General features: G+C 43.8%; 1 protein-coding gene across 2 annotated transcripts; it reads right to left on the minus strand.

The window, feature by feature from the left end:
* Positions 1 to 76: 76 nt before the first annotated feature.
* On the minus strand, positions 77 to 27,069 carry dync1h1 (dynein, cytoplasmic 1, heavy chain 1). 2 transcript variants are annotated; one of them, XM_026152804.1, is made up of 78 exons: positions 26,672 to 27,069; positions 25,499 to 25,586; positions 25,224 to 25,397; positions 24,843 to 25,098; positions 23,845 to 24,031; positions 23,472 to 23,743; positions 23,116 to 23,343; positions 22,349 to 23,002; positions 21,799 to 22,221; positions 21,511 to 21,690; positions 21,221 to 21,370; positions 20,942 to 21,088; positions 20,619 to 20,759; positions 20,273 to 20,449; positions 19,996 to 20,106; positions 19,778 to 19,897; positions 19,449 to 19,688; positions 19,129 to 19,284; positions 18,856 to 18,969; positions 18,640 to 18,750; positions 18,336 to 18,545; positions 18,085 to 18,231; positions 17,785 to 17,951; positions 17,418 to 17,591; positions 16,917 to 17,271; positions 16,621 to 16,815; positions 16,242 to 16,524; positions 16,052 to 16,152; positions 15,776 to 15,935; positions 15,303 to 15,543; positions 15,040 to 15,223; positions 14,684 to 14,896; positions 14,336 to 14,574; positions 14,075 to 14,231; positions 13,742 to 13,966; positions 13,423 to 13,653; positions 13,166 to 13,306; positions 12,838 to 13,071; positions 12,488 to 12,694; positions 12,262 to 12,383; positions 11,992 to 12,157; positions 11,729 to 11,892; positions 11,488 to 11,617; positions 11,210 to 11,343; positions 10,987 to 11,101; positions 10,745 to 10,906; positions 10,373 to 10,587; positions 10,073 to 10,277; positions 9,765 to 9,938; positions 9,536 to 9,655; positions 9,292 to 9,412; positions 8,500 to 8,695; positions 8,046 to 8,163; positions 7,743 to 7,958; positions 7,421 to 7,633; positions 7,135 to 7,262; positions 6,893 to 7,046; positions 6,560 to 6,706; positions 6,281 to 6,431; positions 5,917 to 6,170; positions 5,648 to 5,782; positions 5,464 to 5,558; positions 5,195 to 5,369; positions 5,034 to 5,109; positions 4,758 to 4,918; positions 4,564 to 4,675; positions 4,395 to 4,455; positions 4,187 to 4,310; positions 3,972 to 4,085; positions 3,708 to 3,878; positions 3,341 to 3,558; positions 3,154 to 3,257; positions 1,966 to 2,174; positions 1,548 to 1,701; positions 1,314 to 1,456; positions 1,019 to 1,187; positions 611 to 735; positions 77 to 490 (listed from the first exon to the last, which is right to left on the minus strand). In XM_026152804.1, the coding sequence occupies exons 1-78, from the start codon at positions 26,919 to 26,921 to the stop codon at positions 362 to 364; spliced, it is 13,923 nt and encodes a 4,640-aa protein (XP_026008589.1). In that variant the 5' UTR covers positions 26,922 to 27,069; the 3' UTR covers positions 77 to 361. The 2 variants fall into 2 exon arrangements, with proteins under 2 accessions (XP_026008589.1, XP_026008588.1); XM_026152803.1 differs by lacking the exon at positions 8,500 to 8,695 and adding an exon at positions 8,876 to 9,071.
* Positions 27,070 to 27,417: the final 348 nt, after the last annotated feature.

A 27,417-nucleotide genomic window follows, 5' to 3' on the forward strand; every position in this document is an offset into this window, starting at 1 on the left:
AACAGGCTCCTAAGAAGAAAAGAGCTCCATAGCAACAACCATGCACGGCATTAATTAAAACACAAAGACCAAGCAGTTCATTCCAATGAGCTTTATTCCATCTAAATACAACAACGTGCTGGTTCTTCCATTAAAACATCTTTTTTCCAACTTTCCTTTCCAAATTTCATTTTCTTTTCATTAACCATCAGACAACGTCTCAACCTTCCAAAACACTTTCTAAACACTAAGAACTGTTACATGTTCACTGCAGTTCCACAAACATCTCTACTACAACTACTATTATGGGGTAATGAATGTAAGTGATTAAATGTGGTTTGATTATAATCAAGACTTAAAGTGAGGAAACGTCTCGTTTCAATTACTCTGTGCACAGGATGGCAACTCCACGCTCGTAGAAGCTGTGAGGATCTTCCTTGGTGGCGATGTCGAAGTCGACGGTGAAGATTAGGTCAGACCGGGTGAAGTTCAGGTACACGGGTAGAGTGACCTGCAGCGAAAGGAAAACACAAAAGGTGAGAAGGACAACTCCATAGCTATATTTCAAAATCTAGCTTTTTAGATCCCAATGGGGCTGGGGTTTTTTTTTTTTTGGGGGGGGGGGGGTTACCATGTGTCTCTTCTCAGCATTACTCTGCTTGATCCAGCGGAGCTGAGTGAGAGGCAGCTCAGTGGAGATGGAGGTGGACAGAGACAGCTTGTTGTTGGCACAAGTAGCTCCCTGAAGCTTCAGACCTGAGGGTGCAGCAAGCAAGATTGGAATGAGAAAAAGAAATTCATGTCTTAACAACTCACTACATTAGACCACAAATACAGTTAGTAGCATGTTTTAGAGTCCTGCGAACACCTTTTTAGGTTAGATTTCAGTCCAGATTAAACAAACAAAAAAAACATGTTAAATTCATATGGATATGATTTAATTACAACGCTGTCTGTTCAGTCTAAAGGCCGCATTGTTATCTGATTTGTGCAGTGCTTTTGCCGCCAACTAGATCAGATGATATGTGTTAAGTCTAACCTTTGATGCCGAAGCTGCAGGCATCCAGTGAGGCGCCCTGAGCAGTGGTGACGTTAACCTCGAGACACAGCTCTTCCAGGGACCAGCTGTTTGCCTGTGCCACATACTGGCGGGTGGCGGTAATGTAAGCCTCTGGCACAAACAGGCTGCCCAAGCACACATGGATGTTCTGGAAATGATGAGAGGAAGAGACAAGGGAGTAGAAATAAAAAGAAAATGAAAACACATTTTGTTTTCATTTTTAACCAAACTATTTAAGAACCAAAGCTTGTTTGAATGTGTGCACAAACAGTACCTTCAGTTCCTTTGCACCCCCGCTGGCAGCTGCCTGGGAGATCTGCTGCAGCTGTTTGATACGTTCACTGAAGTCTGACACCCACTGGATTACAGTCATGGAGACGGGGACTGTGTACCGACACCAGCTGCGAGGGAGGATTCCTGAACAGACAGGTGTATACCACAGGTATATAAAGTATTCAAACAAATAAACAAATTCATTAAAGTACATCAAATAGTCTGAGTGAAGAACCTTTGACAAGGTCACTGATGAGTGTTCGCAGGTAGTTTGTCTGCTTCTTCTTGCCCTCGCACACTTGTACCACGTCGGACAGATCCTGACGGACCTCCTGAAGCATCTTACCTCCCATTTTCACTTCACGCTCAAAGAACCTGAACAGGGGGTCCTGGTATTTGGACAAAGATAATATTAATGCCAAAACAAAACCATAAATTAGAAGCCAGACAGATGTGCTTTGGTGAAACTGAAAAAGAAAAATTGTTCATTTACTGAAAATCAAACTTTTTAAAGTCCGTTATACCCGATTACCTCACATTTCAGGCACAAAGATTGAAAATCACCCGACGGTGAAACAATTCCTTGGTTATAAATGAAAGAAGGATATTGTCAGCACAAGCCTGCTTGCCAGTCCTCTATTCTCTGTCATTACCTTGATGTTCTCCACTGTGCGTTTGAGAGGATTAACCGTTTGCGGCATGAGCTGCAGCCAGTTGCAGGCGGTGGTGTGGAGGGTCCTCATCCAGGCTGGCTGGGTGTCAGATGTGGATGAAGTGCGCTCCTTCTTCTCAGTCTCGTAGGCAAGGTCATCCTCATCCTCCAACATCTGCATTTTCAGCATCTTACCCATCATGTCAGTGCCTGCGCAGCCCGGCAGAGGGAGTGATTGGGCAAGGAGGGAGGTGGAAGACAAGGCCATGGTGGGATGTAGGAAGGGAAGAAGAAATTAATCACAGAAAAGAAACAAACACCTTACCTCAAGGATGGGTTAAAGGGTTTGTTTTATCAAAAATAAAAAAAATAAAAATAGGACTACACTGGGTCAGACAAAATACACAAGGCTTCAGGCAATAATTCCAACACATGTAACCTTAAACGAAATTGCCAAGTGGATAACGATCCACATTTCTGAATTACTGGATCTGTAAAAGAAATCAGCACAACCCCAAAAAAAAAAAAATAATAATAAAAGGGGCGGGTTTTAAGGGAGAAAGTTTGTGGTGGAGTGGGGATGAAGGAAGGGGAGACTGGACCATGTGCTCAAGGGATGGATGCTTTGGCAGCCATGACTGTGGAGGTCAGAGAGGGGGAGTGAAAGGATGGGAAGCAGGCATGGTAGGATGTTTGAAGTCCTAATCTGCAGGTGGGACAAGATAACATCTAAGCAAAGCAACATGATGGCTGTGAAATACAGCTGCTGAAGGGTGAGGAGACCCACACCCATCCTTTGGGAAGAAAACCTTTAAAGTAAAATGGCTATGACTACAGCTACGCTGCACATTATAGCTATGCTACAGAAGGCTGCTTCTAAAAACTAACTGATAAAGAGGGAAGAGAACTGATGGAAGGATGAGAGATGAGGAAAAGGAATGTTCTTAACATGTTTTTTGACACCCGGCACAGTGTTCTGTCCAAAGTAGACGCAAAAAACAACTAAATCTAAGATTTCGACCTCTCACTGCACGGCGACAGCCTGCCAAAGTACGAGTTATGACACTAGAATAGAGAGAGAGTTGGTTAATGAGCTACCCAGTGAGAATATTCAATCTCAACTTGTTAAGTATAAATGGAACACAGATGAAAAACAAGCTGTCGTTCAGTAACAGCAACAGCAGCATACCCTGAGTGGTAAGCAGGACCTTCTCTGCATTGCTCGGTAATCCGAGCCAAGATGGCGTCTGAGTGTCAGGAAGCATCTCCACCCAGTGCATGAACTCCTCACGTCTGTAACAAATCAAAATGATCAGATGCTTAACAGAGAATGTTTATCAGAGAACAACAAAAGCTAAAACTTATCAGATACTAACCGAATGCCATCAGGCATCTTGATGTCCTTGTGTCCGTCAACTTTGAGAGCCAGTTTGAACTCGCTGTCAAAGCTTCCCTTGGTGAAGATGCGGTCCAGGAAGGTGTTGAGCAGCCGCTGGTCAAACTCGTTGTCGATCCGACCTCCATAGATTGACTGGGCCATCAAGGTTTTCAGAGCTGCCCAGGGGATCTTGTCTGGAGCGATGTTCTGACGACCCTATGTGTGCATGAGTGTAACGATTGGAGTGAAGCAAGGTCATATTATTTAAAACTGACCATTATCTAATAGATTTAGGCAACAGCTACAAGGAGGAAAGGATTAGTCATACAAAAACTAGAAAACATTTAAAGTGTTAATTCTCCAACCTTAGCAGTGTCATCCAGCCAGGTGTCAACCGTGTCACAAGCAGAACGGAGGTCAGACTCTCCAAACTCGTATTTCTTGGACCAGCCCAGTGGTGCGTAACGCAGGCGCTCCTGGATGACCGCATGGAACCAAGCAAGCAGGAAGTAGAGACGCGCACGTTCGTTGGGGGCCTGCGTGGATATGGGACAACATGATTTACATGGAGAATGTTTGGACAGCACTGATCGTTTATTCTTCACATTTGTGTGTGTCCATTATGTTACCTTGCACATGCGAGCCACTGGGATGCTGCTGAAAGTTCTCAGCATGTTAGCCTTGACGCCGGGAGGAGGCTCAAACACAAAGATACGGCCAGCACGAAGCAGATTCACTGGCACCTGGTGGTAAAACACAGCGGCATGAAAAACAGGAAGTAGTGAAAACTGACAATGAATTAATCCAAGTCTAAATGACAAATCTAATGAATGATGTGATATACCTTGGGGTTGATCTCCATTGTGAGGAACAGCCTGAAGCTGGCATGAGGCTGCATAGAGTGAAGTTTTTTCTCCAGCTGCATCAGCCACCCAGGGGCCAGATGGACGTTCTCCAGCATCACCCACCTGCAGGACAAGGAACAGTCAGGATATCAGTACAAGAACACAAACTGTACAGTCTCACAAACACAAAGAAACCACATTAGTCACCTGCCAGACTTGACAGCAGTATTGATGTCTCTGTCAGCCTTATTGAAACCTTCAGCAGAACCTGTGGAAAACATCAGTAAGCAGTTATTTACAATATCCTCAAAATTTCTCATTAAGCACTTGATCTACATTACTGGTAAACCAAAAGTTACGTTTATTTCCTTCTTACCGATAGAAATTGAGGTGATTTGTTTGTTCTGCTCAGCAGCCAGATCTCTGACAAGCCCACTGGCATCATAACCTGGCACAGAACACATCAGCACTGGAGTGCTGGGCTTCACCTACAGACACAAAAAAATAAGAATTATCAGCAAGAGTGACAATGGGAAGGTCATTGATCTGAAATAAATAAGTGATCATTACCTCACTGTCGATGATATTAGCTAGATCAAGAGGCTGCTCAATGATGCTCATGAATGTGTCTCCCAGCACCTTTGATACAAAAATGTGTGACATGGCCAGGAGACGGTCGGGACGGAAGGCCTGAATCAGCAGGAGCTGGTGCAGAGCTTGGCCAATGGTAGCTGAACATATAATGGACAGTTCAGGCAGATATAATTTATACAAATATATACACTGTAGTGTGTTTGTTTTGTTTTTTGCTTGGCCTTAATGTTTGTACACAATGTATATACTCACTGGACTGCTTCTCCTCTGACCACAGGTATGGAACAGCCAGCTCTGGAGTGTTGCTCTCAATCCACATGAAGAATTGCTGAAGTAACAAGCAAAACAAATGATTACTAATAGAGTTTCTAAGAGTCAAACTACAAACTACCCATCGGCCTACCATTACTCACCTCGTCAGCCTCGACTTTTTCAACCAAGTCTTTGAAAGCTGGCAGGCGGCTGAGTCGAACCATGGCCTCACTCTGCTCAGCGGTCAGACCTTTCACCTTGGGAAGTGGTGTGCCTGTCAGTACGATCTCCTTACCACGTAAGAAGTGCTGGAACTCTGGATCATATGGCAGCTCACTGGAAAAAAGGAGAAAATAAATAAGTAACGGTGCTTCATGCAGTATGCCATGACTGCTTGTGCTCCATTAGTGTAACTCAGGTGTTCTCTTACCTGGTCATGCCCTTTATGCTGATCTTAGCCAGCAGCATGGCAAATGTAATGTGGTCCTGGTGCAGCATACCTCTGGCAACCCTGTTGAACGCCACCTAATGCCACACAAATCACATATAAAGCTCATGACTGTTACATTCACCCCCCCAAAACAACCCTTATTCATAGGAGTTATGTTATAAACCTGGAAAAGATCCTTGGTGATGACAGCAAGCCTCTGTGAATGATCACTAATGTTCTTGAGGTTGGCGTTCTCATACAGCACTGTGTGATACGTGTCCAAGAAGAAGTGAAGAGAGTACTGGTAGAGGAAGTGCATCTGAAGGGAGAACATTTGCTCAGTTTATTTCTGAGTTCCTATCTCTGTGTGCATTGATGTTACAGCAATTTTGAGAAAAGAAGACAATACTACCAACAGTACTAGTTTAAAGAGCAAATGAGATGTGCCCAGACCTGGTTCAGAGCCTCCATAGTAAAGTAGATGCTGCTGCAGGCAGAGGACAGAGACAGGTACTGCTGTGACACGGCCTCCACCTCAGCCATGATGATATCAGTCTCCTCCACCTTCCTAGTCACCTCAGCTGCCTCCTTCTTCAGATTCTCCAGTGTGGTGATGATGGTGTCATCATCAAGGATGCGACCCTTAACCTCATTGAGGGCCTGCAGCAGAGATTTCTCCAGCTGACGAAGACGCAGCTGGAACTCGCCTGAAAGACAGTCATAATATAAGAGTTGAATCATTAAAATTTCACCAATCTCTTTTCCCACCACCTGTGTCTTATCATTTTATCACAGAATCTCAATGTTTCTGTCTCACCCTGCAGTTTAAGGAGGTCTGAGCGTTTCTCATCCACGTCAGGTCTCTCAGCCTTTAGGACCTCGTTGAGACACTGGCTCTGAAGGCTGCTGCGTGTCACAGTGAAGTTGACAAAGGTAACACGAGAGCACAAGTCTGGTGGGAACTCAACCTGCAGACACAAGAGACCATAACAATGCAGATAAACACTTTTGTATAACTGTTTTGTTTTGTACTTTTTAAACAAAGCAAATAACAATGTTAGTTGATCAATACTGATACAATAAACAGTGCCCTTACCGTTGGGTCTCGGGTAGAGAGGAAGATGACAAACGAAGGTGACAGATCAATGTCCTGGTCTCCAAGGGTGATGAGAACACGCCCTCCAGTCCTGCGGACCTCTCTGTTCAGCACTGGGTTTAGGATGGGGTCGTAGCTTTCTACGTCCTTTGGAAATAAATATTTCAAATTTAATCTCCCTTGAGATTAAAATCTATTTTCCAAGTTGTTTTTTATTACCCCCCCCCAAAAAACTCTAAACAAACTAGTCCTTTGATTATGGCAGCTTTAAGAAAATTATCAAGCAGCAAGCACACAAGGAAAACACTGGCAGTTGGAGAAGGTAGCTCTTACCTGAACCAGCAGTGGGTTTCCAAAACGCAGAGCACTCTCCAAGTTCTTCCTAAAGGCATCATCCAGGAAGCTGGTTCTTGTGATCTTGCGGTCTTTGTACTCATTCATGATGAACTCTGTGGCTTGGCCTGATGGATCGATTATTAGTGGGTACCTAATAAGAGATAAAGAAAGATCAAAGATGTTTAGAAGTAAGTTCAACTGAACACACAGCCTAAAGGAGATAGGTGAGGTTTGCGGACCTGTTGAACCGTTTGAGCATGATGGCATTTTCAGTACAGAGGTCATCAGCTGGGAGAGAGTTTGCTTGCCAGCGGAGCCTCTCATCTGCATTGGACAGGTACTCAGTTCTAGCAATATCTGTGCGGAACTGCAGGAGAAAATCAAGTCAGTGAGCACCTTGAAATTTGATCTATTGACAGCACTCTTGCTGGTGACTATGGTTTATATTAGTAATCACAATGAGGCTGACATTTGGAGACGTGTTGATCAAAAATGACTGGACATGTGGACTGGAGTAGGAAATACCTGAATGTTGGCCTGCTGCAGGTGATGAGACCATGTAGTGAACAGGTTCTGCCTCATCTGTTGTTCAAAGTAGCCGGCATACGTGATGAATGCTGCAGAAAGCAGACAGTCTCCTGCGATGGTGGACATCTGGTTCTTGAACGTCTCACTGGTCTTCTCCCAGCGGTCTCTCTCTGCTGACAGACTCTTCAGCAGGGCTGTGCTGCGGTTCACCTGGGAGTAAAGAACATAAGAAATGAGATTTTTTTTTCCTCCAAGAAACTTCTGTTTAGTCCTGAACAGATGATCTGAACAGAACCAGGCATGTTTTATGGACAATTACCTTTGCCTCGACTGCTGCCAGATCAGCCTTGATGGCCTGGGCCTCAGAGATAAGGACAGCGTATTCCTCCTTGTACCGAGCAATGCTGGCCTCCAAGTCTCTGATCATCTGCTCCACCTCTTCTGCCTTCGTCTTATTGTCCGTGGCATCATCCTCAAGCTTCTGCAGCTCATTACGCAGAGGCTCCACTCGCTTCAGCATGTCAGCATAATTAAGCTAGAGGAGTGGTAGAAGTGTACATTAGACGAAAACCCTCATTACCCAGTTATAGTCCTTATTTTCATATTGTTCAGGCTTCTCTACCTGAGCAATCGCCCATTTCACCATGGGTCCACAGGCCAATGATGCCCTATTCACTTGGTCATAGTTGTAGCTTGGGTTGGAGAGATAGTTCTTCTTCATCTTCTCACGGATGGAGTCGCTGGAAATAGTTGAAATAGTCCAAGGAGTTACAATACAGCAGCACTCTGTGCAGTCAATAATCATTGAGAAAATCAAACTTGTGGAACAGTGTGGAGGATTATTTTGAATTGGGTTTGGAGGTGGGGATGGGAACAATTTCTACCAATTTCTGGCTGCAAGAAATCACAAGCACAGTAGTTTTTACCATCAGCTTATTCTTAGATTTAAAACCAGCCGATTACACTTTGTTCCAGTAGATTAACACTGATTGCTAATCACAGGTGCCACTTGTACTGATTAAATGGCATTTGTGCTTCCATTAGAAAACAAAAACAAAACACACTGACACATATACCTCATTTCCTCAGAGGAAAAGTTGACTATGCTGCTGATGAAATTATCCCTGATAATAACTTGTCTGATTTTTTTCCAGTCATTTGTCTCCTCGCCCAGCATAAGGCAGATAGACTCCAGGGCCAGTTTGACTGCAGCTGGGGGGTTGGTCATAGCCCGTACTTCTACTAGGTGCTGCCGCTTAATAGAACTCACGGCTAGTTAAGTGAAAGGAGGAATGTGTTTGCAAGATACAAATAGTAGTGTTTGGGGGGGGGGAAGAATTTGGAAAGAGGTTCAGGGGGGCAAAGACAGAAAAACATGAAGGAGGGGGAGAGAGGGAGACAGAAGGGGAAATTTTTAGTAAACAATTATAAACAAAGATTCTCTCATGTCACCTGATCTCTTCAGCAGAGAAGTTAACAATGGTGGGGATGAAGTTCTCCCTCATGATGATGGAACGGATCTGCTTCCAGTCCGTTGTGCTCTCTCCCAGGAGCAAACAAATAGACTCCAGAGCAAGCTTCACCGCTGCGGGTGGATTGGCCATGGAACGCACCTCCACCAGGTGCTGCTTCTTAATGGACTTAACAGCTATCAACATCAGGTGAGCAAGGATGAGGTTTTATGATGAGGGAAGGGGGCATGATGATGGGAGGATGTAAGCAGAAGATGTTAACAAAGTCTACATAACAATTCAAGTGCTGTTGTACTGGTTTTGCTGGTTTTATGACATCAAATGACTGAAAGAATAATCTTAAATTAATTTTTTTTTTAAAGACACTGATGAATAAATGAACAAGAATCACTGTACCATTCTGAGCCTCAATAACAGCTGGCTCCACTTGGTCCAAATCCTGTTTGACGCTCAGCTGTTTGTCCTTAATCACCTCCTGCTGCTTGTACACAGCTTCCTGAATCTCCTGGCTCATCACCTTGAATCACAATGACAGAGTAAATAAATTAAAATCTTAAACACTTAAACACGTAATTGCAGGCCTAAGCAACAATGTCTAAAGTCTTTAAAAACTAGTCATTTCAAAGTTCAGCCTTCCTACCTTTTTCTTCTCGGCCTCCTGCTGGTCTTTCACCATCTTCTTCAGCTTGTCATTGGCAGCAGCATTCTTTGCCTCCAACTCCTGGCTCTTAATTCTCAGGTCACGACGAAGTTCCTCCACCTGTGAAAGGAGACAAACACAAGCACTTCTAACAAGCTGACAAAATTTTCATTAGAGAAACTAATCTGATGGCTTTTTAAGATTTCATGAAACGAAAAGGCTACTTCACCTGATCCACAGTCTCCTTGATCTTGCGGAGACCAACGTTGAGGTGCATCTGCTGCTCCTCCAACTCGCTGCGTTTCTCATTGAACAGGTTGGCATACTGATTGATGAAGTCAAGGTAGTGACGAGGAGTAATGGCCATTGTGTGACCGCCACGCTTGGCCAGACGGTTGTTTGCCTGAAAGAAGTTAAAAGTATTATTTATGTACGTCTCAGTAAATTTTACAATCATTTGTATCCAAGAACGTTTGCAAATTTGCAACTGCTGTTGAAATAACAATAAAGTAGCTCATTTGCTGGAAACAGCTCTACCTGATGAAGTGTCTGATGTACAAACACACAGCCATTGACGATAGCTTCTCGGTGAGATGGTGGCTGGGGCAGTTTGTCGTAGACGATGGGCATGTAGTCTGGCACTTTGTAGTTGGGCTTCTCCAGATCCATCTTGCTGGTGAACTCCTTACCCACCTGATATAGGGCCTCTGTGGACCAGTCTCCAAACCAGTTCAACACACACCTGACGCAGAGGAATGTTTTCAGTAAACACGGAAACTCAGTGCAGTTTTCTTTTTCCTCACATTTATTACAATCATCCACTCTAAGTGTCTGTACCTGTTGAACAGGGCAGGAGATGTGGCAGCTCTGTCCTTCAGGCCCTCTGATGAGGGGTTCATGGTGAAAACCACGTGAAGGTTTCTGATAACCTGGCTGGTGAACCACTTGTACAGCTCCTCATGTGTGTCAAGCATCAGACCCTCTTTCTGGGCTCCTTCCTTACACTGAGTCATCAAGGTGGCATACTCATCTCCCTCAAACAGCCCAGGAACCTATTAAAAAAAAAAGAAGAAAAAAAAGAAGGGTAACATTAACACAATAAAAGCCAGAAAACAATGGACATACATTAACCTCAGAAAACTAGGGGCGGTGTTGTCTTTACACTCAAATGAATAAAGCACCACAAATAAGAAACTAGCTGTAAGTTACCTCTCCATTGGCCAGAAGTGTGTTCATTCTCTCAAGGAAACCAGAATCCAGCACATTGGACTCATCCATGATGAAGGCGATCTTCTCGTTCTTACAACCTGAGCGACGCAGCACAGTACGCAGGTCTTCATCAAAGTCCTCCCCAGTGTATTTCCTGTGTACCTGAAAACACAAAAACACGCTCAACAATCCATGCAAAAGGCAGGGAAATGTTCTATGACTACAAATCACTTGTATCTAACCTTAATCTGGTAGACGCTCAATCCGTTCATCCAGGCTACAAAGCGGGACAGCGTGGTCTTTCCTGCTCCACTCACACCAATTAACAGTAGATGTCCCTGAGGCTGACGGAAGATTCTAACAAAGGATAAAGATTTTAAAAATGTAATCCAAAATTAATATTTATTTTTGTCATTTATAATTAAAGTAACACTGAGATGACAACGCTCAGAAGCCTTTACTCACCGGTCAATTCTGAGGACGTGGTCCAGAACCTCATTAAAGAGCACCAGAGGAACATCCAGCTCCTCCTCATAGAAGACCTTCAGACGGGCCTTCACGTAGTCTCTCAGTTCCTCCTGTTCCACTGGGATGTAATCCTACATACACAAAAACACAAACTCAGTAAAATTCTTACTAGAGCCATTAATGATGAAGTCAATTCTTACAACTCTTTAGTAACTTAACAGCAGCAGGATCAGAGTTTGGCCATCATATTTGAGTACATATGGCCACATATGTACCTTGGAGAGCCAGTTACTGTAGAGGATAGGCCTGTTGAGAGCCTTCTCCTTATCAATGTTGGGGAAGTGTTTGAGAGCGACCGTGTCAATGTTTTCATCTGTCCACCTTCTCTCTTCATCACCTACAAGCCTGAATGACACAATCAGATATGATCACATTTTAAACGTTACTATCAAAAATGTTACACTTTACAGCTGATGCAGAGCAAGCACAACTAGCCTCACATCAGTGAGCACCCACCTATCCTGGAAGAGACGAAGGGCTTCGTGGGCCCAGATGCGGATGAGCCCTTCTACAGGAAGAGTCTCAAGTGGCCGCAGGGCCTCGAAGATACCCCTCACCCAGCGGGTCATCTCTCTGGGAGAGTAGATGTAGTGGGGTTGTGTGTCCTGGGTGAAGCGCTCCTGAAGTGGAAAAAAGAATAATATTCAATATTTTTATTTATATGGAAAAAAAAGTCTCCAATAAAACATGCATATTAAGAGAAATGTAATCATCTTTACCTGAGACATGGTGTAGAACTCAACCATAGCGGCTGTAAGAGGTTCAGCGTAGGTTCGCAGAGAGGGGATAAGGCGCAGCATGGCACGGTTAAAGGTTCCATAAATCTGGGTAAGGGAGGCTGGGCCTGGATAGTCCACATACACCACAGGGACGTGACGCAGGAACCTAGAAAGATTATGTGGTAATATGACCACTGTTAGAGCCTGCCTTTTGCATTAAACATTAATTATACTACAGTTCTAATCAGATGTTCAGTCTGAGAGCTGTACCTGTGTGTGAGAGGCTTTCTGCCAGGGTCAGTGGGAGGATTACAGGCTCCAACAAATTGAATCCTCTCCAGTTTGACCCAAGTCTGGTCTGAGGTGCGGTAGAAGCCTCCGTGTTCCACCATCTGCACAGACATAGGATCCCAATTTGATGCAGCAATGACTTAAATGAAGTGCTTAGACATACTTAAAAGTACAAAGGGCTTAACACAGAATCATTTTGTCATACCTGTCTGATGAAAGAGATAACTCTCTGTGTGCCGTACTTGTCCATGTCTGGCAGATTGATCTCGTCGCAGAACAACACCAGCCACTTCCCCAGCTGGACAGGGGCGAGGACCACACCATTTGGAGTCCGCCGGTACTCGCAGTAGTGGTCAAACGTCTTCAGCAGCAGTTCTGGTGTGGTGGCACTGGAGAAGTTCAAACCAACAACCTGGTAGAAAGCAGCAGTAGACATTTTAGCTATTAGATGGGAACAGCTTAGTTACAACAATAATGCCAATATCTGATTAGAACTGATTGTGAATATTTCAAAGATCAGGCAATTAACGTGAAAATGATTTCATAGCCCAGTACCTCCATATCAGGCAAAGCCCTGAGGGCACTGAACAGGGTCATGGTCTTTCCAGAGCCAGGTGGTCCACACAGCACCAGTGGTTTGTGCTCGGCCAGCCATGTGTAAAGCAAAGCTTCATGGCGAACAGTGTCCAGGGTAGGAACAACAACATCTGGGGATGCCACCTTGTGGGTTTCCACTTCAATCTGGGGCACTTTGCCCTGCCAGGATTGCCACTCCCCTGAGATGCACACCTAAACACAAATAAAAACATAATAATTAATCTCTAAAAAAGTGGATATAGGGAATTAATAGCAGCAGCAACTCTTTGACAAAGAAAGGATGTACCTCATAATCAATGATGGGAACATTGGGTGCAGTGGGAAGTGGCACAGTGGTGATGCGACGGATATACTCCCCAAGCTCTGCCCTCATCTTCAACCTTCCATCACCAGAGAAGGACCAGAGCACAGCGTAGATCAAATACCTCTGCAAAGAAATTCCATGAAAACAATTAGTTTTAGGAAAGCACAGTAATCATGTTGATGCAACACCTCAGCATTTATACTTCTTTCATTACAGAGCAAGAAAAAGGAGAACATTACCTGCATGTACTTCTCCAGCTGATCAATGGGCATGGGGAAGTCGGGGTGGTTGTTGTTGTACAGAGCCACATTACGGCAGGCCTGGTGCAACATTGAGAACAATGAGCCCAAACATCGCATGCGGGTGAAATCCATGATGTGTTCCATCTTCGAGGCATGCTCCAAGGCCTTGATCACGAGGCCGGTGGAGGTAAAGTACGGCTGAAGGACCGATGCAGCATCTCGCTGGATCTAGTTTAAAGCAGAAAGTGGGGACAGCATTAGTGTGTTTTTTATTTGTTTGTTTTTAAATACAGCATGTGTTCTTCTCTAGATTTACCTGCAGCATTGGTGACGCAGCCTCGTCCTCATCCTCTGTGCCTTTCCTCTTCCGCTGAGCTTCATCCTCTCCCTCGTCCAATGGGATGCTGCGAATGCGAGCCAGGAAGTTGTTGAAGATCATGTCAGTGCTGAGAACATCCTCACTGAACCAGACCATACCACACCGGGACACAGTGGCTAGGGTGGCATACTTCAGATCCTGCACTTCAAACATCACACGCACCTGGACAGAAAAAGAATAATTTGGGTTGAATACTTAATGAAGTCTCCAGGACAGACTTCATTAAGAAAAGAGAAAAATAAATTTGTGTATAAACTGCCATGCTCTTACATTTGGTGGCAAGCTGAGACGTTCTCCATTGGGCAGGGTGAGCAGCTTGTTGTCATCCAGAACAGAGTTCAGATTTTCAACCCACTCTGGGTCAACGTCGCCATCAAAGATGATCCACTGACGCTTCTGTAGTTCACCTCGGACATTGTCAATGATCCTGAAATTGAAAGAAATCGTTCATTTAAAGATTAAAAAGAAATTAATTACAACAATTAGACTAGCTTGGAAGATGTGTAATTACTCAATTATTACAGAACTCACTTCCTGAGGATGTGTGTGAACAAGCCATCAGTCCATTCACGAGTGTTGGGGTCCAGGGTTCCGTACAGGTGGTCTTTGCTGATGGCCTTGGGATCGATAATGTGGGCCACGCCCTCCACACCCTCCAACCTTTCCAGGGCCTTGAGCAGCACCCTCCATGCCATGGTCTTCCCACTTCCTGAAGGTCCCACCATCATCAAACCGTGGTTGATCTGTGTGATCTGGTACAGCTGGAGCACCTGGAAAAGGTTGAACGACAAGTTAAATGTCAGTATATATGAATCTTATAACAGGAAAATGTTTAAAGCCCATTGAACTAAAGTATATCAGTTCCACTCAGCTTCATACCTTCTCTACCCACATGCTGCCTACATCGTCCCCATCTCCATAAGTGAGGTACATCTCTCCGCAGACCTTCTTCAGCTCCTCCCTCAGAGCAGTCATCTCTCCCCTATGGTACTGAACTCCAGGGAAGACGTCCGACAGCAGGCTGAACAGCAGAGGGATGTCTTCTGCCACCAGCTTGGGAACCATGGTCTCACACACACTCTGGATCAGGATCTAAAACAAAAAAAAAAAAAAAAAAAAAAAATGACAGACAGACTGAATAAAACAACTCATTTTCTAAAATAAGTTTGTTATACTTGCAAAAACTCTGCCCTGAATAAACATGACCTCCATGTCCAAGAGTCTACTTTACATACCTCCTGTTCTGGAAGGTTCTCTGCAATCTCATTCTCATCAACATCCTCTCCACGCTCAAGCTTCTCTCTCTTGATTTTCTGGATTCGCTCACGCTTGACATTGCCAGCACTGATCAGCACGCTCTTGAGTGCTCGGAGACCGAAGTCGTAATGGCTCTGGGAGGAGAGCTGCTCGTCGCACAGTCTTTAAAGAAGCAAAAGATTAAGTTGTCATACCTCTGACTTAAAGTCCTGTCAAAGTTACTAACTAAAACAATACATACTTGAAGAAGGGCACAATCTTTTTGGCAAGGGTCTCAGCTGTTCGGAAACCTTGAGAGTAGAGCATGACCTGTGCAATGAGCTGGCGGTCAGGCTTGGTCATGGCCAAGCTACGGAAGAGCTTCTTCAGATTGTCAGGCAGGTTGGAACGGCCAGCATAGCCAGGGTTCATGGTGATGAAGATGGCCATGTCTGGGCTCACCTTGACCTGCTTGTTCAGGAGCTCTGTAGTGACAGGTACGCCTAGGAAAGTGACCAAAAGGAAAAAGAAGGAAAAAAGACTTACTTATAATACACTCCCCTGGAAAAACCTAATCACTGGTGATGAATATAGTGGCATATTCTGGTGATATTTTTCCTCAGCAGCATGAAGTGTTGAAGAATATTTGCTTTGCTGCGTTTTATTCTCACAAATGTCTAAGTCTGGATATTTCTCATTAAAAGGACAGCCATCTTTCACAAATACTATGCATACTTCTGTCTCTGTTGGGGTTGCTGTGCTCCCTCAAGGCGACCTGGATGTACTGGACCTGCTGGGAGACGGCCGACAGCATTCTCTCTTCCAGACGGTTGAACTCATCGAAGCAGCCCCAGGCTCCTACCTGGCACAGACCCACGAAGATACGGCCCATTGCCTGAAGGAGAAAACGAAAAATGGTCACTGAATTAATAAGCAATAACAGAGCACAGTGTTTAATCTCTGATGGTATGCTGGTGTCCTGTTATAAAATTGCTAAAATGATAAATTTACCTGGAAGTCAAAAGTCTCATCACAGTTGAAGACCAGGACAAAGCGTCCAAGCTGGTGACCAAGGGCTTTCACTGATTCAGTCTTCCCAGTGCCAGCAGGACCTAGATAAAGGACAAATTCAGTCAAGGTTGGGGGGTTGTTTCCCTCTTTGCCATGTTGTAAAACAAAAAGTTAAATAGTAGTTCCATACCAAATGGAGATCCACCAAGGCGAGCCTCCAGGGCCTGGGTCATGGTGAGATAGCAACGGTCAGTCAGTGGGGTCTGAACAAGCTTGTCCTGGACACCCAGGTACTCAAAGCCATAGTTGAACTTGGCATTAGCCATCTGAATGGACAGCTGCTGCAGGACATCTGTCTGCTTGGGATCAAAGTAGAAGCGCATCTGGCTGAGCCACTCAAAGGACTTGGGGTTGTCGATCTTGTTCTTGATCAGAGTCCTGGTTACATCACGCTGGTGCACCAGCTCTGTGATCTAAGAATGGAGAGCGAAATGGATTTTAGACAATTTTTATCCAACAACAATTTTTCACAAATATCAAAAAAAAAAAAAAAAAAAGTCCAAACTCACCAGGTGCTCCAGTTTCCTCCTGCGGATTGGAGGCTGCTCCATCAGCACAGTGTCAGCCAACACGTTGAGTGTGGCTTCCACATTCGACAGAACTCCCTGCAGTGGCGTCATGTCCCCACCACCAGAGATGGTGGTCAAGGCAGACTCGATGTTCTCAGACCAGGCAATCTGGGCGGACAGGACCACCAGCTGGGCCTGTGAAACGAGAATAAAGATAAGGCGACATTAACACAGTTCCAGATTTCAAGAGTGTATCGAAATTAAAACAGTATGGAATTAATTATTTAAATCCCAACCTGGTAGCGATCAATCCAGTTGATGTATTGGCTCAGGTCAATGGCTGTGCCCTTGTTAAAAGTAGTGACCTCTGTGACAGACTCTGCCAGCAGTTTGGCCAAGGTCACCCTCATCTCCTTCTCCACCAGTGTCAGCCACTCATTTATCTTCGGGTGCTCTGTGATGGAGACTGGTGTCTTGTAGATAATCTCTTCACCCTCACGTGATGAGATTCCCAGCACCTCAGTGTTGTCCTCATTGAGGAGGATGCTGGAGACACCAGCAAACATCTTTTTGAAGTGCTTCTGGAGTTTGGCCACGTTCTTGCTGTTGCCAATTATCTCAAGCAGGTCCTCGTCTCCCACAAAGTAGAACCTGCCAACAAGAAAGTAATTGATCAAATCATTGTATTAATAAATGCATTCAAAATATCCGATACACTCTTTCACTTTTAAAATACATTTGAAGACATGTTACACATTCCTCCTTCTGTTTGCTCAGCTTTAGTATGCCCTTCATACCTGGGGAATGAGGATCTTTCTCTCTCCAGGTATTCGCCAAGGGCTTTCTGGATTTTTCCAAGAAGATCAGCCAGTCGCTCCAGGGACCTCTGCACTCCCTGTATGTTCAGGACATCCATCACCAGAGGAGACTTTGTCACCTTCTTCATCAGTGCCAAGAACTCAGTGCTGATACTGGAAAAAGACAGAGACAGATTACACAAGAAGTTAGTAGAAAATATTTTTATGGAAGGAAATGGGGACTAAACATGAGTGCGCCAAATAAATCAGGTTATGATTCTTAAAGTTAACTTATATTTTTTTTACTTATATTTTTTTAATATTTTTAAAATGCTGACACGATTTGGCAGCATTTAGAAAGACTTACCTCTGGAATCTCTGAGTTTCTACAGGCAGAAGATGTTTGATGTCAGCACTGCCTGTAAAGATACCTTCCAGATAGACCCAGCGACGCTGCACATCAATCCAGACATCAAACAGAGCCATGATTCGATTCAGCTTGTCTTCCCAGCTCAGGGCATCTTCTTCAAACACCTGGGAGAAAACGGAAAGAAAAACACGGTACTGATGTATGCCATCCTGACTGGCTGAAATATAAAGGAAAAAAAAAAAAAAAAAAAAAAGCTCAACTGCCACCTTAATAAACTAAACGTATAGTTCTGTTTACCTTGTAGTAAGGAGACAACTTCATGGCGGACACACTGTTGATATGTTCTTTGACCTTGTTGAAGAGGTCATCCCAACCTCTAATCAGACGGCACTTGTTCTGGTAGTTCACCAGGTCGAGCTCGTAGGAGTTCCACACTTCACGGATCTGAAAACCAAAAGAAGCATAAGTACAATTATAGCATAACAAACCACAGAGCTATTTCTAATGATGTAGGCTATAACTGCCCATCTCTTGCAAATCTTCTTTACCTGTTTCAGGAACTCCTCCAAAGCCATTTCTCCCTGGGCTACCAGAAGAACATCCTTCACCACCATCTCATTCTTCTGCAAATCCACATCCCAAATCTGTCCAAGAGTCAGCTCTGACGGGACCCAGTTCACATGCAAGCGCTTCATCAGCTGCTTCCAGTGGCGGTCCTTCAGAGCCTCTGATTTAAGCTCAATCACCAACATGTTGACCTGGAGTGAAAAGGAAACCACAGGAAATGTAAAATGTAAATTTGTCGTGTAAGTTAGAACTTTTGATTAGTTTGAGTGAAACTAGTTTACTGACCTTCAAGTAACCTTTAAGCATCCTCTGTACGTACTCGTATGAAGCATACTGCCTCAGCCTTGCTTGGAAGTTCTTCAGCTGGTTCAGAAGTGCATCAAGACTCTGACGGAGCTACATGTACAAATAAATCAACTAATGTTATATTCTGTGAAGAATTTAAGGATCATACAGAACGGCACAGGGATTTAATCTAAATGTTTGCTCTGCTTTTGGTACCTTGCGTGGTTGTACAGAAACCCATGGCTGCTCTTTCATTTGGTCAATCTGCTCCCAGATCTTCGACAGTTCAGACCACACCTCTTTCAGGTCATGCAGCTCCTCCAGCGCCACCTACAGGTCACCACAAAGACAGAAATGGTTCAAAATGTTCAGTTAATGGTTTAATTTTTAGTTTATGGATAATGAAATGCAGCCAGAAAACATAATGAATGAATTTTACATTTATCATTTTGTAATTTAACCATTTATGTAAATGTGCGCTGGCATTACCTGCACTCTCTCCTCACTGCCACTGAGCAGACCAGTATCAGTAAGCTCCAGGGCCTCTTTGGCACGGGCACACTTCTCCCTTTCAACCTTCAGACGACCAAAGTTGCCTTCATAGATGGTCAGAGACTGAAGGGCCTCTTCAGGACGCAGGTTACCCTAAGGGAACAGATCAGACATTTAAAAAAAAAAAAAAATGTAAGTCAAATTTATCTGCCATTTCTAAGGCATCATGAAGTTATGCATCTAAAAATATTAACTACATCTAGCATTAAATGTGCTATAAATAGAAAACTAAATTTATTAAGATAAATATTTCTTACAGCAACTGGTTTGGTCTTCTCCCAGTCATTAAGCAAGTCAGTGGTGCGGTTTTCCACAGCTTTGTCCTCTTGGACAATCTTCATCTGCAGGTTGGCCACCTGCTGCTGGATAGCGGTGTCCTTGCGCTTCATTATGTCACTGAACGCACCCCATTCGCCTTCAATGTTGTCAATGTAGAGCCAAGAAGGAGGGAACTGAAATCTCTGCTTCTCCAGCAAACGCTGTCCGTTACGGAATAACTACGGGTAAAAAGGAGGGAGATTGTGATTAGAAAATGATTTTAATTTAACCGATTTTAAAAACAAAAAACATAGTTTGGAGTACTTACATCCACATTTTTCTCAAACTGTTTGATCTTTCGCTTCAGAGTCTGGACATATGTTATGAAGTTGACAGCATCTGAAGTACTAGCCGTGTCCACAGAATGTTGTTCGAGATCTTGACGGGACTGATGAGGAACAGCAAAGCATGAGTCATCTGTCCTGAATAACTATTACCCTGTGTGAAAGTGATCCATCCAACTATGTTGGTAAAACCATACGTTACCTTGGAGATCTGAGCGTGGAAGTCCTGCATGTTCTGTCCCAGCATCTGACCAAACTTGCTGAGAACCTCCTTGTGCCAGGAGTCATACTTCAAGTTCACCTTAGACTGGACCTGTTATCAGATAGAAATATGAAAATTTAATGTATAGCCAACACATGGGGGTTCTGGATTGTCAAAAATACAACTGCACGAAACAAATAAGGGAAATTTTAATGTGGAAATGTATTTCTCCTCCTCCTACTTAAACACAACACTGCGAACCATCAGTCATTACTACCTTGCCATAGTCGATGACCACTGGTCCAAACTCTTTTCGAGTCTCAGCATTGTCAAAGGTTCCCCTAGCTTTGCGGATCTGGACCAGCAGGGCTTGCCACTTTGTGAGGTCTTCACCAAGACGGTTGTAAATGTTTTCAGCTTGCATGTCCCACAAGCACTGGTACTGCAGCCAAACCTGAACAGCAGTAACAAAAATAAAGCATATAAACAGTGAAATAACCACAAATGTATATCCTGTATGTCCGAAGAGTCATAAAAGCTAAAGACAAACAATAAAAAAAATAAATAATCAATAGCTATCAATTTGTAAGGTAATGTTTTATTTTAAAATAGGTGCCCCTTACCTTAACATACTGCTCCACCTCATTGACGATGTCTTCCACAGCATTGTAGGCCTCCTCTAAGGCCGCAGGTCCATCAGGCATCCTTGTGAGGGCATTACGGTAGAACTTTTCCTCCTCTGAAAGCTCGTAGTGAACACCCACCTAACAAGGAGGGACAGAGTGGCTTAAATAAAAACAGTACAAAGTACAATAGGCCAAACCATCAAATATCATTCCTGCCTGAGTAAAATAAAGACATTTTGTCTAAAAAGTGGTTTTACACTACATGATTACCTACACCAGATATTCACCAGTGCAAACAACAACTGTTTTAAGATGGCTACCTGGTATCTCTGACTCTGGATCCTGGGCAGAGAAAGTATAACCATCTTCCAAGCAAACATCTCCTGGTAGAGCTTGTAGCGACAGTCTTCAATTGGTGGGTTCAAGTAGATCACCTGGTTAGTGATCCTCAGCTCATGGACCACATTCTAAGAATAAAGAAATAATAATAAAACAGCAAGCTGTGCTTAGATGTTCATGGTTTTCCAAGATGTTAAAAGAAGTGTATCAACATTTGAAAAGCGTGACAAAGCAACACAGTACCACTTCACAACTCTCACCTTGATTTTGGGCTCCCCTCCTGGTTTGTGGCTGACTTGTGGAGCCTCTGTGTCCATGTCCACATCAGCTTTGTCTTCTACCTGGCCACGGAGGACCTGAGTCCAAGCCTTAAGACCAGCCTGAAGACGCACTCCCAGGATACGCTCAATCTAAAAGAACATCCATTTTAATAACATAGCAACAAGCACCCTATAAAACAAAACAAAGGTTCAACTATACACCAAAACATTCCAAGTATTTCTATTACTTTATATTCGTTACAGAACAATATGTAACTTTCAGTACAGACCTCAATGTCAAGCTTGTTGACCCAGATGGGCAAATTGGAATAAGAATGGAGGTTAAGGTCATCCACAGCTTTCTGCACACGGTTCAGGATGTCGGAGAAGGTCTTGTGGTCAAACATGCAGGTCTCCAGAGAACGAACCTCCAAGTCAATCTTCTCTTCAATCAGTAAGAGGTCGTCCACCTGAAAAACAATAAGACAAAATTGTTTGATACAACTTGTCATTTAAAAGTTAAATGACAGTTTGGAGTCTGTGTTCGTGCATATCTGTAACATCTATTTCACACAGACCTTCTCCTGGAAGTTGAAGACCGTCTCAGCTAGTCTCTGAACATAGGGATCCAGCTTGTAAGACTCCCAGACGAGAGTAATGCCCTCAGTTATGAGAACCTGAACCTCTTTCTTAAGTCCAGCAACCAGCAGGGAGATGGAGGACCGCTCCTCTACTTTCTCACAAGTACGCTCGTAGGTGCGAACGCTCTCGATCAATGAGATGGCAAATGGGTACAGCTGATTAGCTTGGTGGGCCTTGTTGACAATGGCCAAAGGAACACGGAAACTCAGCCACTTGAGGTTGCGGACCTCTTTGGAGAGGGTGATGATCTCAGGAAGAAAGTTGACTTTAAGCTTAAGCATGTTTCCTCCCCTTCCACGGGCCCGGGTACTTTCAATGGTGAAGATCCGACCAGACACACCAAGGTTACGCTGCTGAACCTGATTTAGAAAAGAAAGGGATAACAAATATTTTGAATTTGCAATTAGCCCAAAACAAAGGAAGCAATATGTAAGAATTACAATCTAATATTCTTCCAAATGTCTGAATCGGTGTTGAATAAAATACCTTCCGGGCCCAGTCATCAAATATCTCTTGAGTGTTGAGTTTAGCCCGGAAACTATCTCCATCCTGCTTCAGCTTCAGCCCTTCCACATGGTTCTCCCAGCCTTTTCCCAGAACATCTTCAACCCTCTTCATGTACGCAGTCAGCTGACGGTCTATCTGCTTGGCCCAGATGATGGAGCCAGACACCGGAGGCAGGTCCCGGACATGACTCATCTTACAGGCCTGGCTCTGAGGATACTGCACTTTGAACTTGTCGTGCAGCGATTCGATGTCATCTTTCACACGCTGGATGAGCTGTGTCTGATACTCCCGGATGGCACCACGGATGTGGGGGCGCACGAAGAGAGCATTGAAGCGGGAGAAGATGCGGAACATCTCATTGGCATTCTTGGCAGTACCCAGCTGATCACGCAGGCGGGCCGTGATACGGGTCTCCACGCGGTCAATGCGCTCATCATAACGTTTCATGGCGGCTTCCCAGGCCTCCGTGCCCTCCTTGGACACATCCAGGCCATCAACCTCTTTCACATTCTCATATGCCAGGTTGACCTCCTCAATAGCATTGGCATCAGCAGCATCAAAGAGAACTCCAGCCACCTTCATATCTTGAGGTTCAACTGTCTCTCCAGGGGCATGCTGAGGCACTGCAGATACCTTAAAAAAAAACAAAAAAACAACAACAACAGAAGAATAACATTAAATCTCTTAGTCAAGATGTGATTTAAAAAAAAAAAAAAAAAAAAAAAAAACACTATTTAAAGGTTTACCTGAGGCCTCAGCACACGGACGATGACAGCCCTCAGCTGCTCATGCTGCCTTCTGAAACGCCTCATGTGGTCCAGTCGGGACTGAAGTTTCCTATGAGCAGGGCTCAGACGCCACACCATCTTCAGGTTCTCCTCTCTCTTCCTCTTCACGATGTCCCTAAGAAGCACCTGCAGTTTCTCATACTCATCCTCCCAAGTCTGGAACACCTCGAAGCAAGCCACCATCACCTGCACAGAGAAGCGTAAGGGCATTCAGGAAAATGTATAATACTGTGAGTGGCCAAGGTGTGTGTGTTTGTGTGTAATTGTGGGTGTTATTTTATGCTGGAGACAAAAAAAAAAAAAACCACACCAACCTTTTCAAATTCCTCATAGGCTACATGCATGAGCTTCCTGGTACCCAACACCTTGAGCAGCTGGGAGCTCAGGTCCCTGGAGATGGCCTCTACTAGGCGTAGTGCTCTCTGGATGGGATACTTTGTGTTCCTGATCTTTTTCAGGTGAGTAAATATGGCCATTAGAGCCTGGCGGATCTTATCAAGCTCTGAGGCAGAAAGCAGGTCATTAAGAGGGAAGTCTTTCATCAGAGGATTGTAGTCATTGACGGTTTCCACTGCCTGTTTCAAACCTGCAGGAAGAAGTAGAGGAGAAGTGAACATTTACTCGCGCTTTTCTAAATGCAAACATGTGTTGAGCCAGCCAAGTAAAAACAGCAAAGTTATAACTTACCAGTGTCTGTATCAAAACTGACAGTAGCATGGAAACGTTTCCCGTGTTTCAGGATGTCCAGAGTGAGAAGAACCTCTGGGCTCTCTCTCTTCTCTTGGATCCTGTTAAGGGCTCTCTCCAGATTCAGCCAGAAACTAATTTCCTGCAAGGCTGTGCCCGAGGCCGGGTCACGATCGAGCTTAGTCACCTAGAAGGGCGCGAGCAATGATGATAGTGTGACCAGGAGATATTTTATTTTGTATTCTTATGATCACAGTTATAATTAGAAGTATCAATCATTAATCATTTACCATTGTGGAATCTGATGACAGTATAATCTTTGTTTTATATCTATGGTAATCTGAGTAAAGATTAATGGATGCATATTATCATCATTGTAATCAAGTCTCAAATGGTATCCACAGCATTGTATTCACCGTCCATAACTGGAGGGTCCAGCAGGACCTTGTTCTAATTCATTTGCAGGCCTACATCAGAACATGCACATAGAGAGTTATGTAAACACGCACGTTCACCCTTATTTACACAGGGAGGTCATGTCAGGACATTCTCTAGTTGGACACACAGGCTCACAGAACTGCACAACATGACATGTCACACACTTGTTTTTCTTTAAAGTATCATCTGATGTTTGTATAAGGAGAACTTTGGACTATGGGGAGACTGTTATCATTTCCAGTAAGGTCTAACTGTGTGATGTCATCATGGGTTATATAAGGATGGGGAACGGTCCACTCTTTGGAGATTGTTGCTGTACGTCAGTCTTCCCATACTTCTGGTTCAGAAGTGTGTAATAAAGATCACTATTCTGACATCTACTGAGACCATGCAGTCGTTTGTCTTCTCCTCAAAACTCGAATCATGACAATAGCAACCATAAATCAAGGGTTTTTTATTAGAGAGGTTTTTTTTTTTTTTCCCAAAGACTGGTTTTGCTTTGTTATATACTTCCATCATGGACTTTTAAATTGGGACAAATATATAGAAATTCCTCTTACCTTTTGGATCTCCCTGATCCAGCGGTTAACTCCAGATTGCAGCTGGTTCAGGAAAGTAGGATCTTCCACCTTGTCGCCAAAGTCAGTGACTTTGGGCTTCTCCCCACGCTCATAGCACTGCTTGGCGATATTTGTGATGATGGGGTGGATGAGCAGGCTGATTTCAGGAATCTCAATATTTTGCTGCAGGTGGAGAAGGCCCATCTCCAGCTCAGCAATCTTCTTCTCGACAGAGGGGGCCATTTTATCCCCATCTCTAGAAAGTTGTAACAGATAACAATGTTACAATGTTTTTTCTTTCCATTACATTTCCATCCATTACAATTCAATGCAAGTTCAGGATTTAGTTTATTTAAGGAAGGCTTTGCAAAGTAACATTACCTGTCGGCTTTCCCAGACTCACGAATGTAGGACTTGAAGAAAGGTGCGACAGCATTGCTGATGAAAGAGTGAAGCGTCTCGTAGGGAGAATCCTCGCTCAAAGTCAGCACTCGCACCTGGGTTGATATCGGTTTGTCTGCATCAATGACGCCCGTCCTCTTGATCAAAGCCAAGCTACAGAGTAAAGAAAAGGTGAATATATTCATCCAGAATAGCCAGAATTTAAATAACTGAAGGATCATATGCAGTATTACTTTTTCCAGTGCATTATTTACCTGTTGGACTTGATCCCATAGTGGATGTCAATGTTAACATTATAAGTGATGCACTCTTTCTCCTCCTCACTTTCATCTCCGACCTCCTCTGTGAGGAAACAAATACATATATTAATTAACTAAACAGATGACCCATCATTGAATGTGTGCATCAGGTTCTTCATACTAGGTGTAAAACAAGGTCAAAGTAGCACATTAATACCTTGTCTATGTCAATATGAGGACACCAAAGTGCAAATAGTCTTGCTTTATTACATTTCCATTTGCCTCATGTACAATAAGGTAGGGCATGTGACTGCTTTTATTTTTAAATTATTTCAAACTATTTAAAGACATGCATGATTGACTCCTTAAGGCCAGTGAAGTTGCAATGCAGCTAAAAAAGAATTAAACTATTTGGACTCTAGATAGATGTGCACAATGAGAAATGCTGCAGCAGATGATGGTGCAGCTATTCATGTCCACACCCTACCTTACAAGTGATGAGTGGGCTGCATTGCAGTATCAGTATTATTAATGCAAAACCGCGAATAGGCCGGGGAAGTGACTCTTTGGGCTAGGAATCCAAAACCTCCAGGCTAAGACTGGTCATGTGTGGTATCAAAGGATCAAGATTCAGCACAGATATAGTAGGAAAGCAGCTCAGAAGCTGAGGATTAATTTGCCTGGGGAAACTGAAGATAATGTGTTTATTGACACAAGCTGGTTCACATGATAAAATGACTTACAGCTATGACAAAGGAGCCATTCTCTTTGAATTCCTATAATTATGCTTCATGTTTTTATTATGACTGTGTATCTGTCTCGTTATTTGTGCACCAGGCCTCAACGTGATATGCATATATAATAGCTTTATATAAATGCAGAAGGAACACAAAAATAACGGAGTTACGTCAACATACAGCTCCATTTTTTTATTGTTGTGATTGATTGTTTTATCGTCCCCACCCAGTGCGGCGCAGTTATCTTAGTAAGTAGATGGACAGCTTTAGCGACATCTGTTAATATCGTTGTAAAAGCAGCAGTTAACGATGAGTTTCCAAACTATTTGGCAGGTGGTTAACAAGAAAAGCTAATTTGCAAAGACGCCGACTTTATTCTAAAGTAACTGGGTGAACAAACAGTGTTGCTATTAAAATCATATTTGTGAGCTAGTCGAGTTCTCTGACGTACCTTTCAGAGCGCTTCTCTCGACCAGGATGGTGTGAATCTGGGGATCGGCCAGGAATTTTCTCATCTGCTCCACGGAGCTTTTCTCTTCTAGGGCGGTTTCCAGCGAGGCCGGGGCCTCTCCGCCATCTTCCAAAAGCAGCGGTACCAGCTTCCGAATGTGCTTCTGCAGCACCGAGGTATCAGCCACCGTCTGAACGGCCGACACCTCCATAGTGCCGGAGTTTTCCTCCGTCCCCCCGCCGTCGGACATCCTTCTAAGAGCGTCAACGACGACTAGGTGTTGTGTGAAAGTGAACAAAGAAAAAAGGATGACGGTAACAAGCTGACTGCAGCTTCTACCAGCGGGTCATAGGTTGACTGACTGCCGCTGTCAAAACGTTGCAACTGACGCAATCTGTTTTATATGCGCAAAGGATTATGGTATTTGTCGTTCCTTAAATGGGGAGTTCACCGAGCTGTGGTCGTCAAAGACTACAATACCCATAATGCAGTTGAATTAATCAGTTTTTTTTTTCTGTCCTTTTGTTAGTACCATGTGCGACAAATAGGGGGAGAAAGGGAGTTGTCTCGAATGATGCAGCTGAAATAGCTTTTAAAATACAAACTTTGATTTGTGCTATTGTTAATTCAATAATAATGTAATTTTAAAAAATCAAAGGCATGTTGAGGCCCATGTTCTATTGGGGACTACGAGTACCAAAATAAATTTGATAAATAGATAATTAATGAATTAAATGTACCATTAA

This window comes from Astatotilapia calliptera, chromosome 19, assembly GCF_900246225.1.
Source record: "Astatotilapia calliptera chromosome 19, fAstCal1.2, whole genome shotgun sequence".
NCBI classification, from domain to species: Eukaryota; Metazoa; Chordata; class Actinopteri; order Cichliformes; family Cichlidae; genus Astatotilapia; species Astatotilapia calliptera.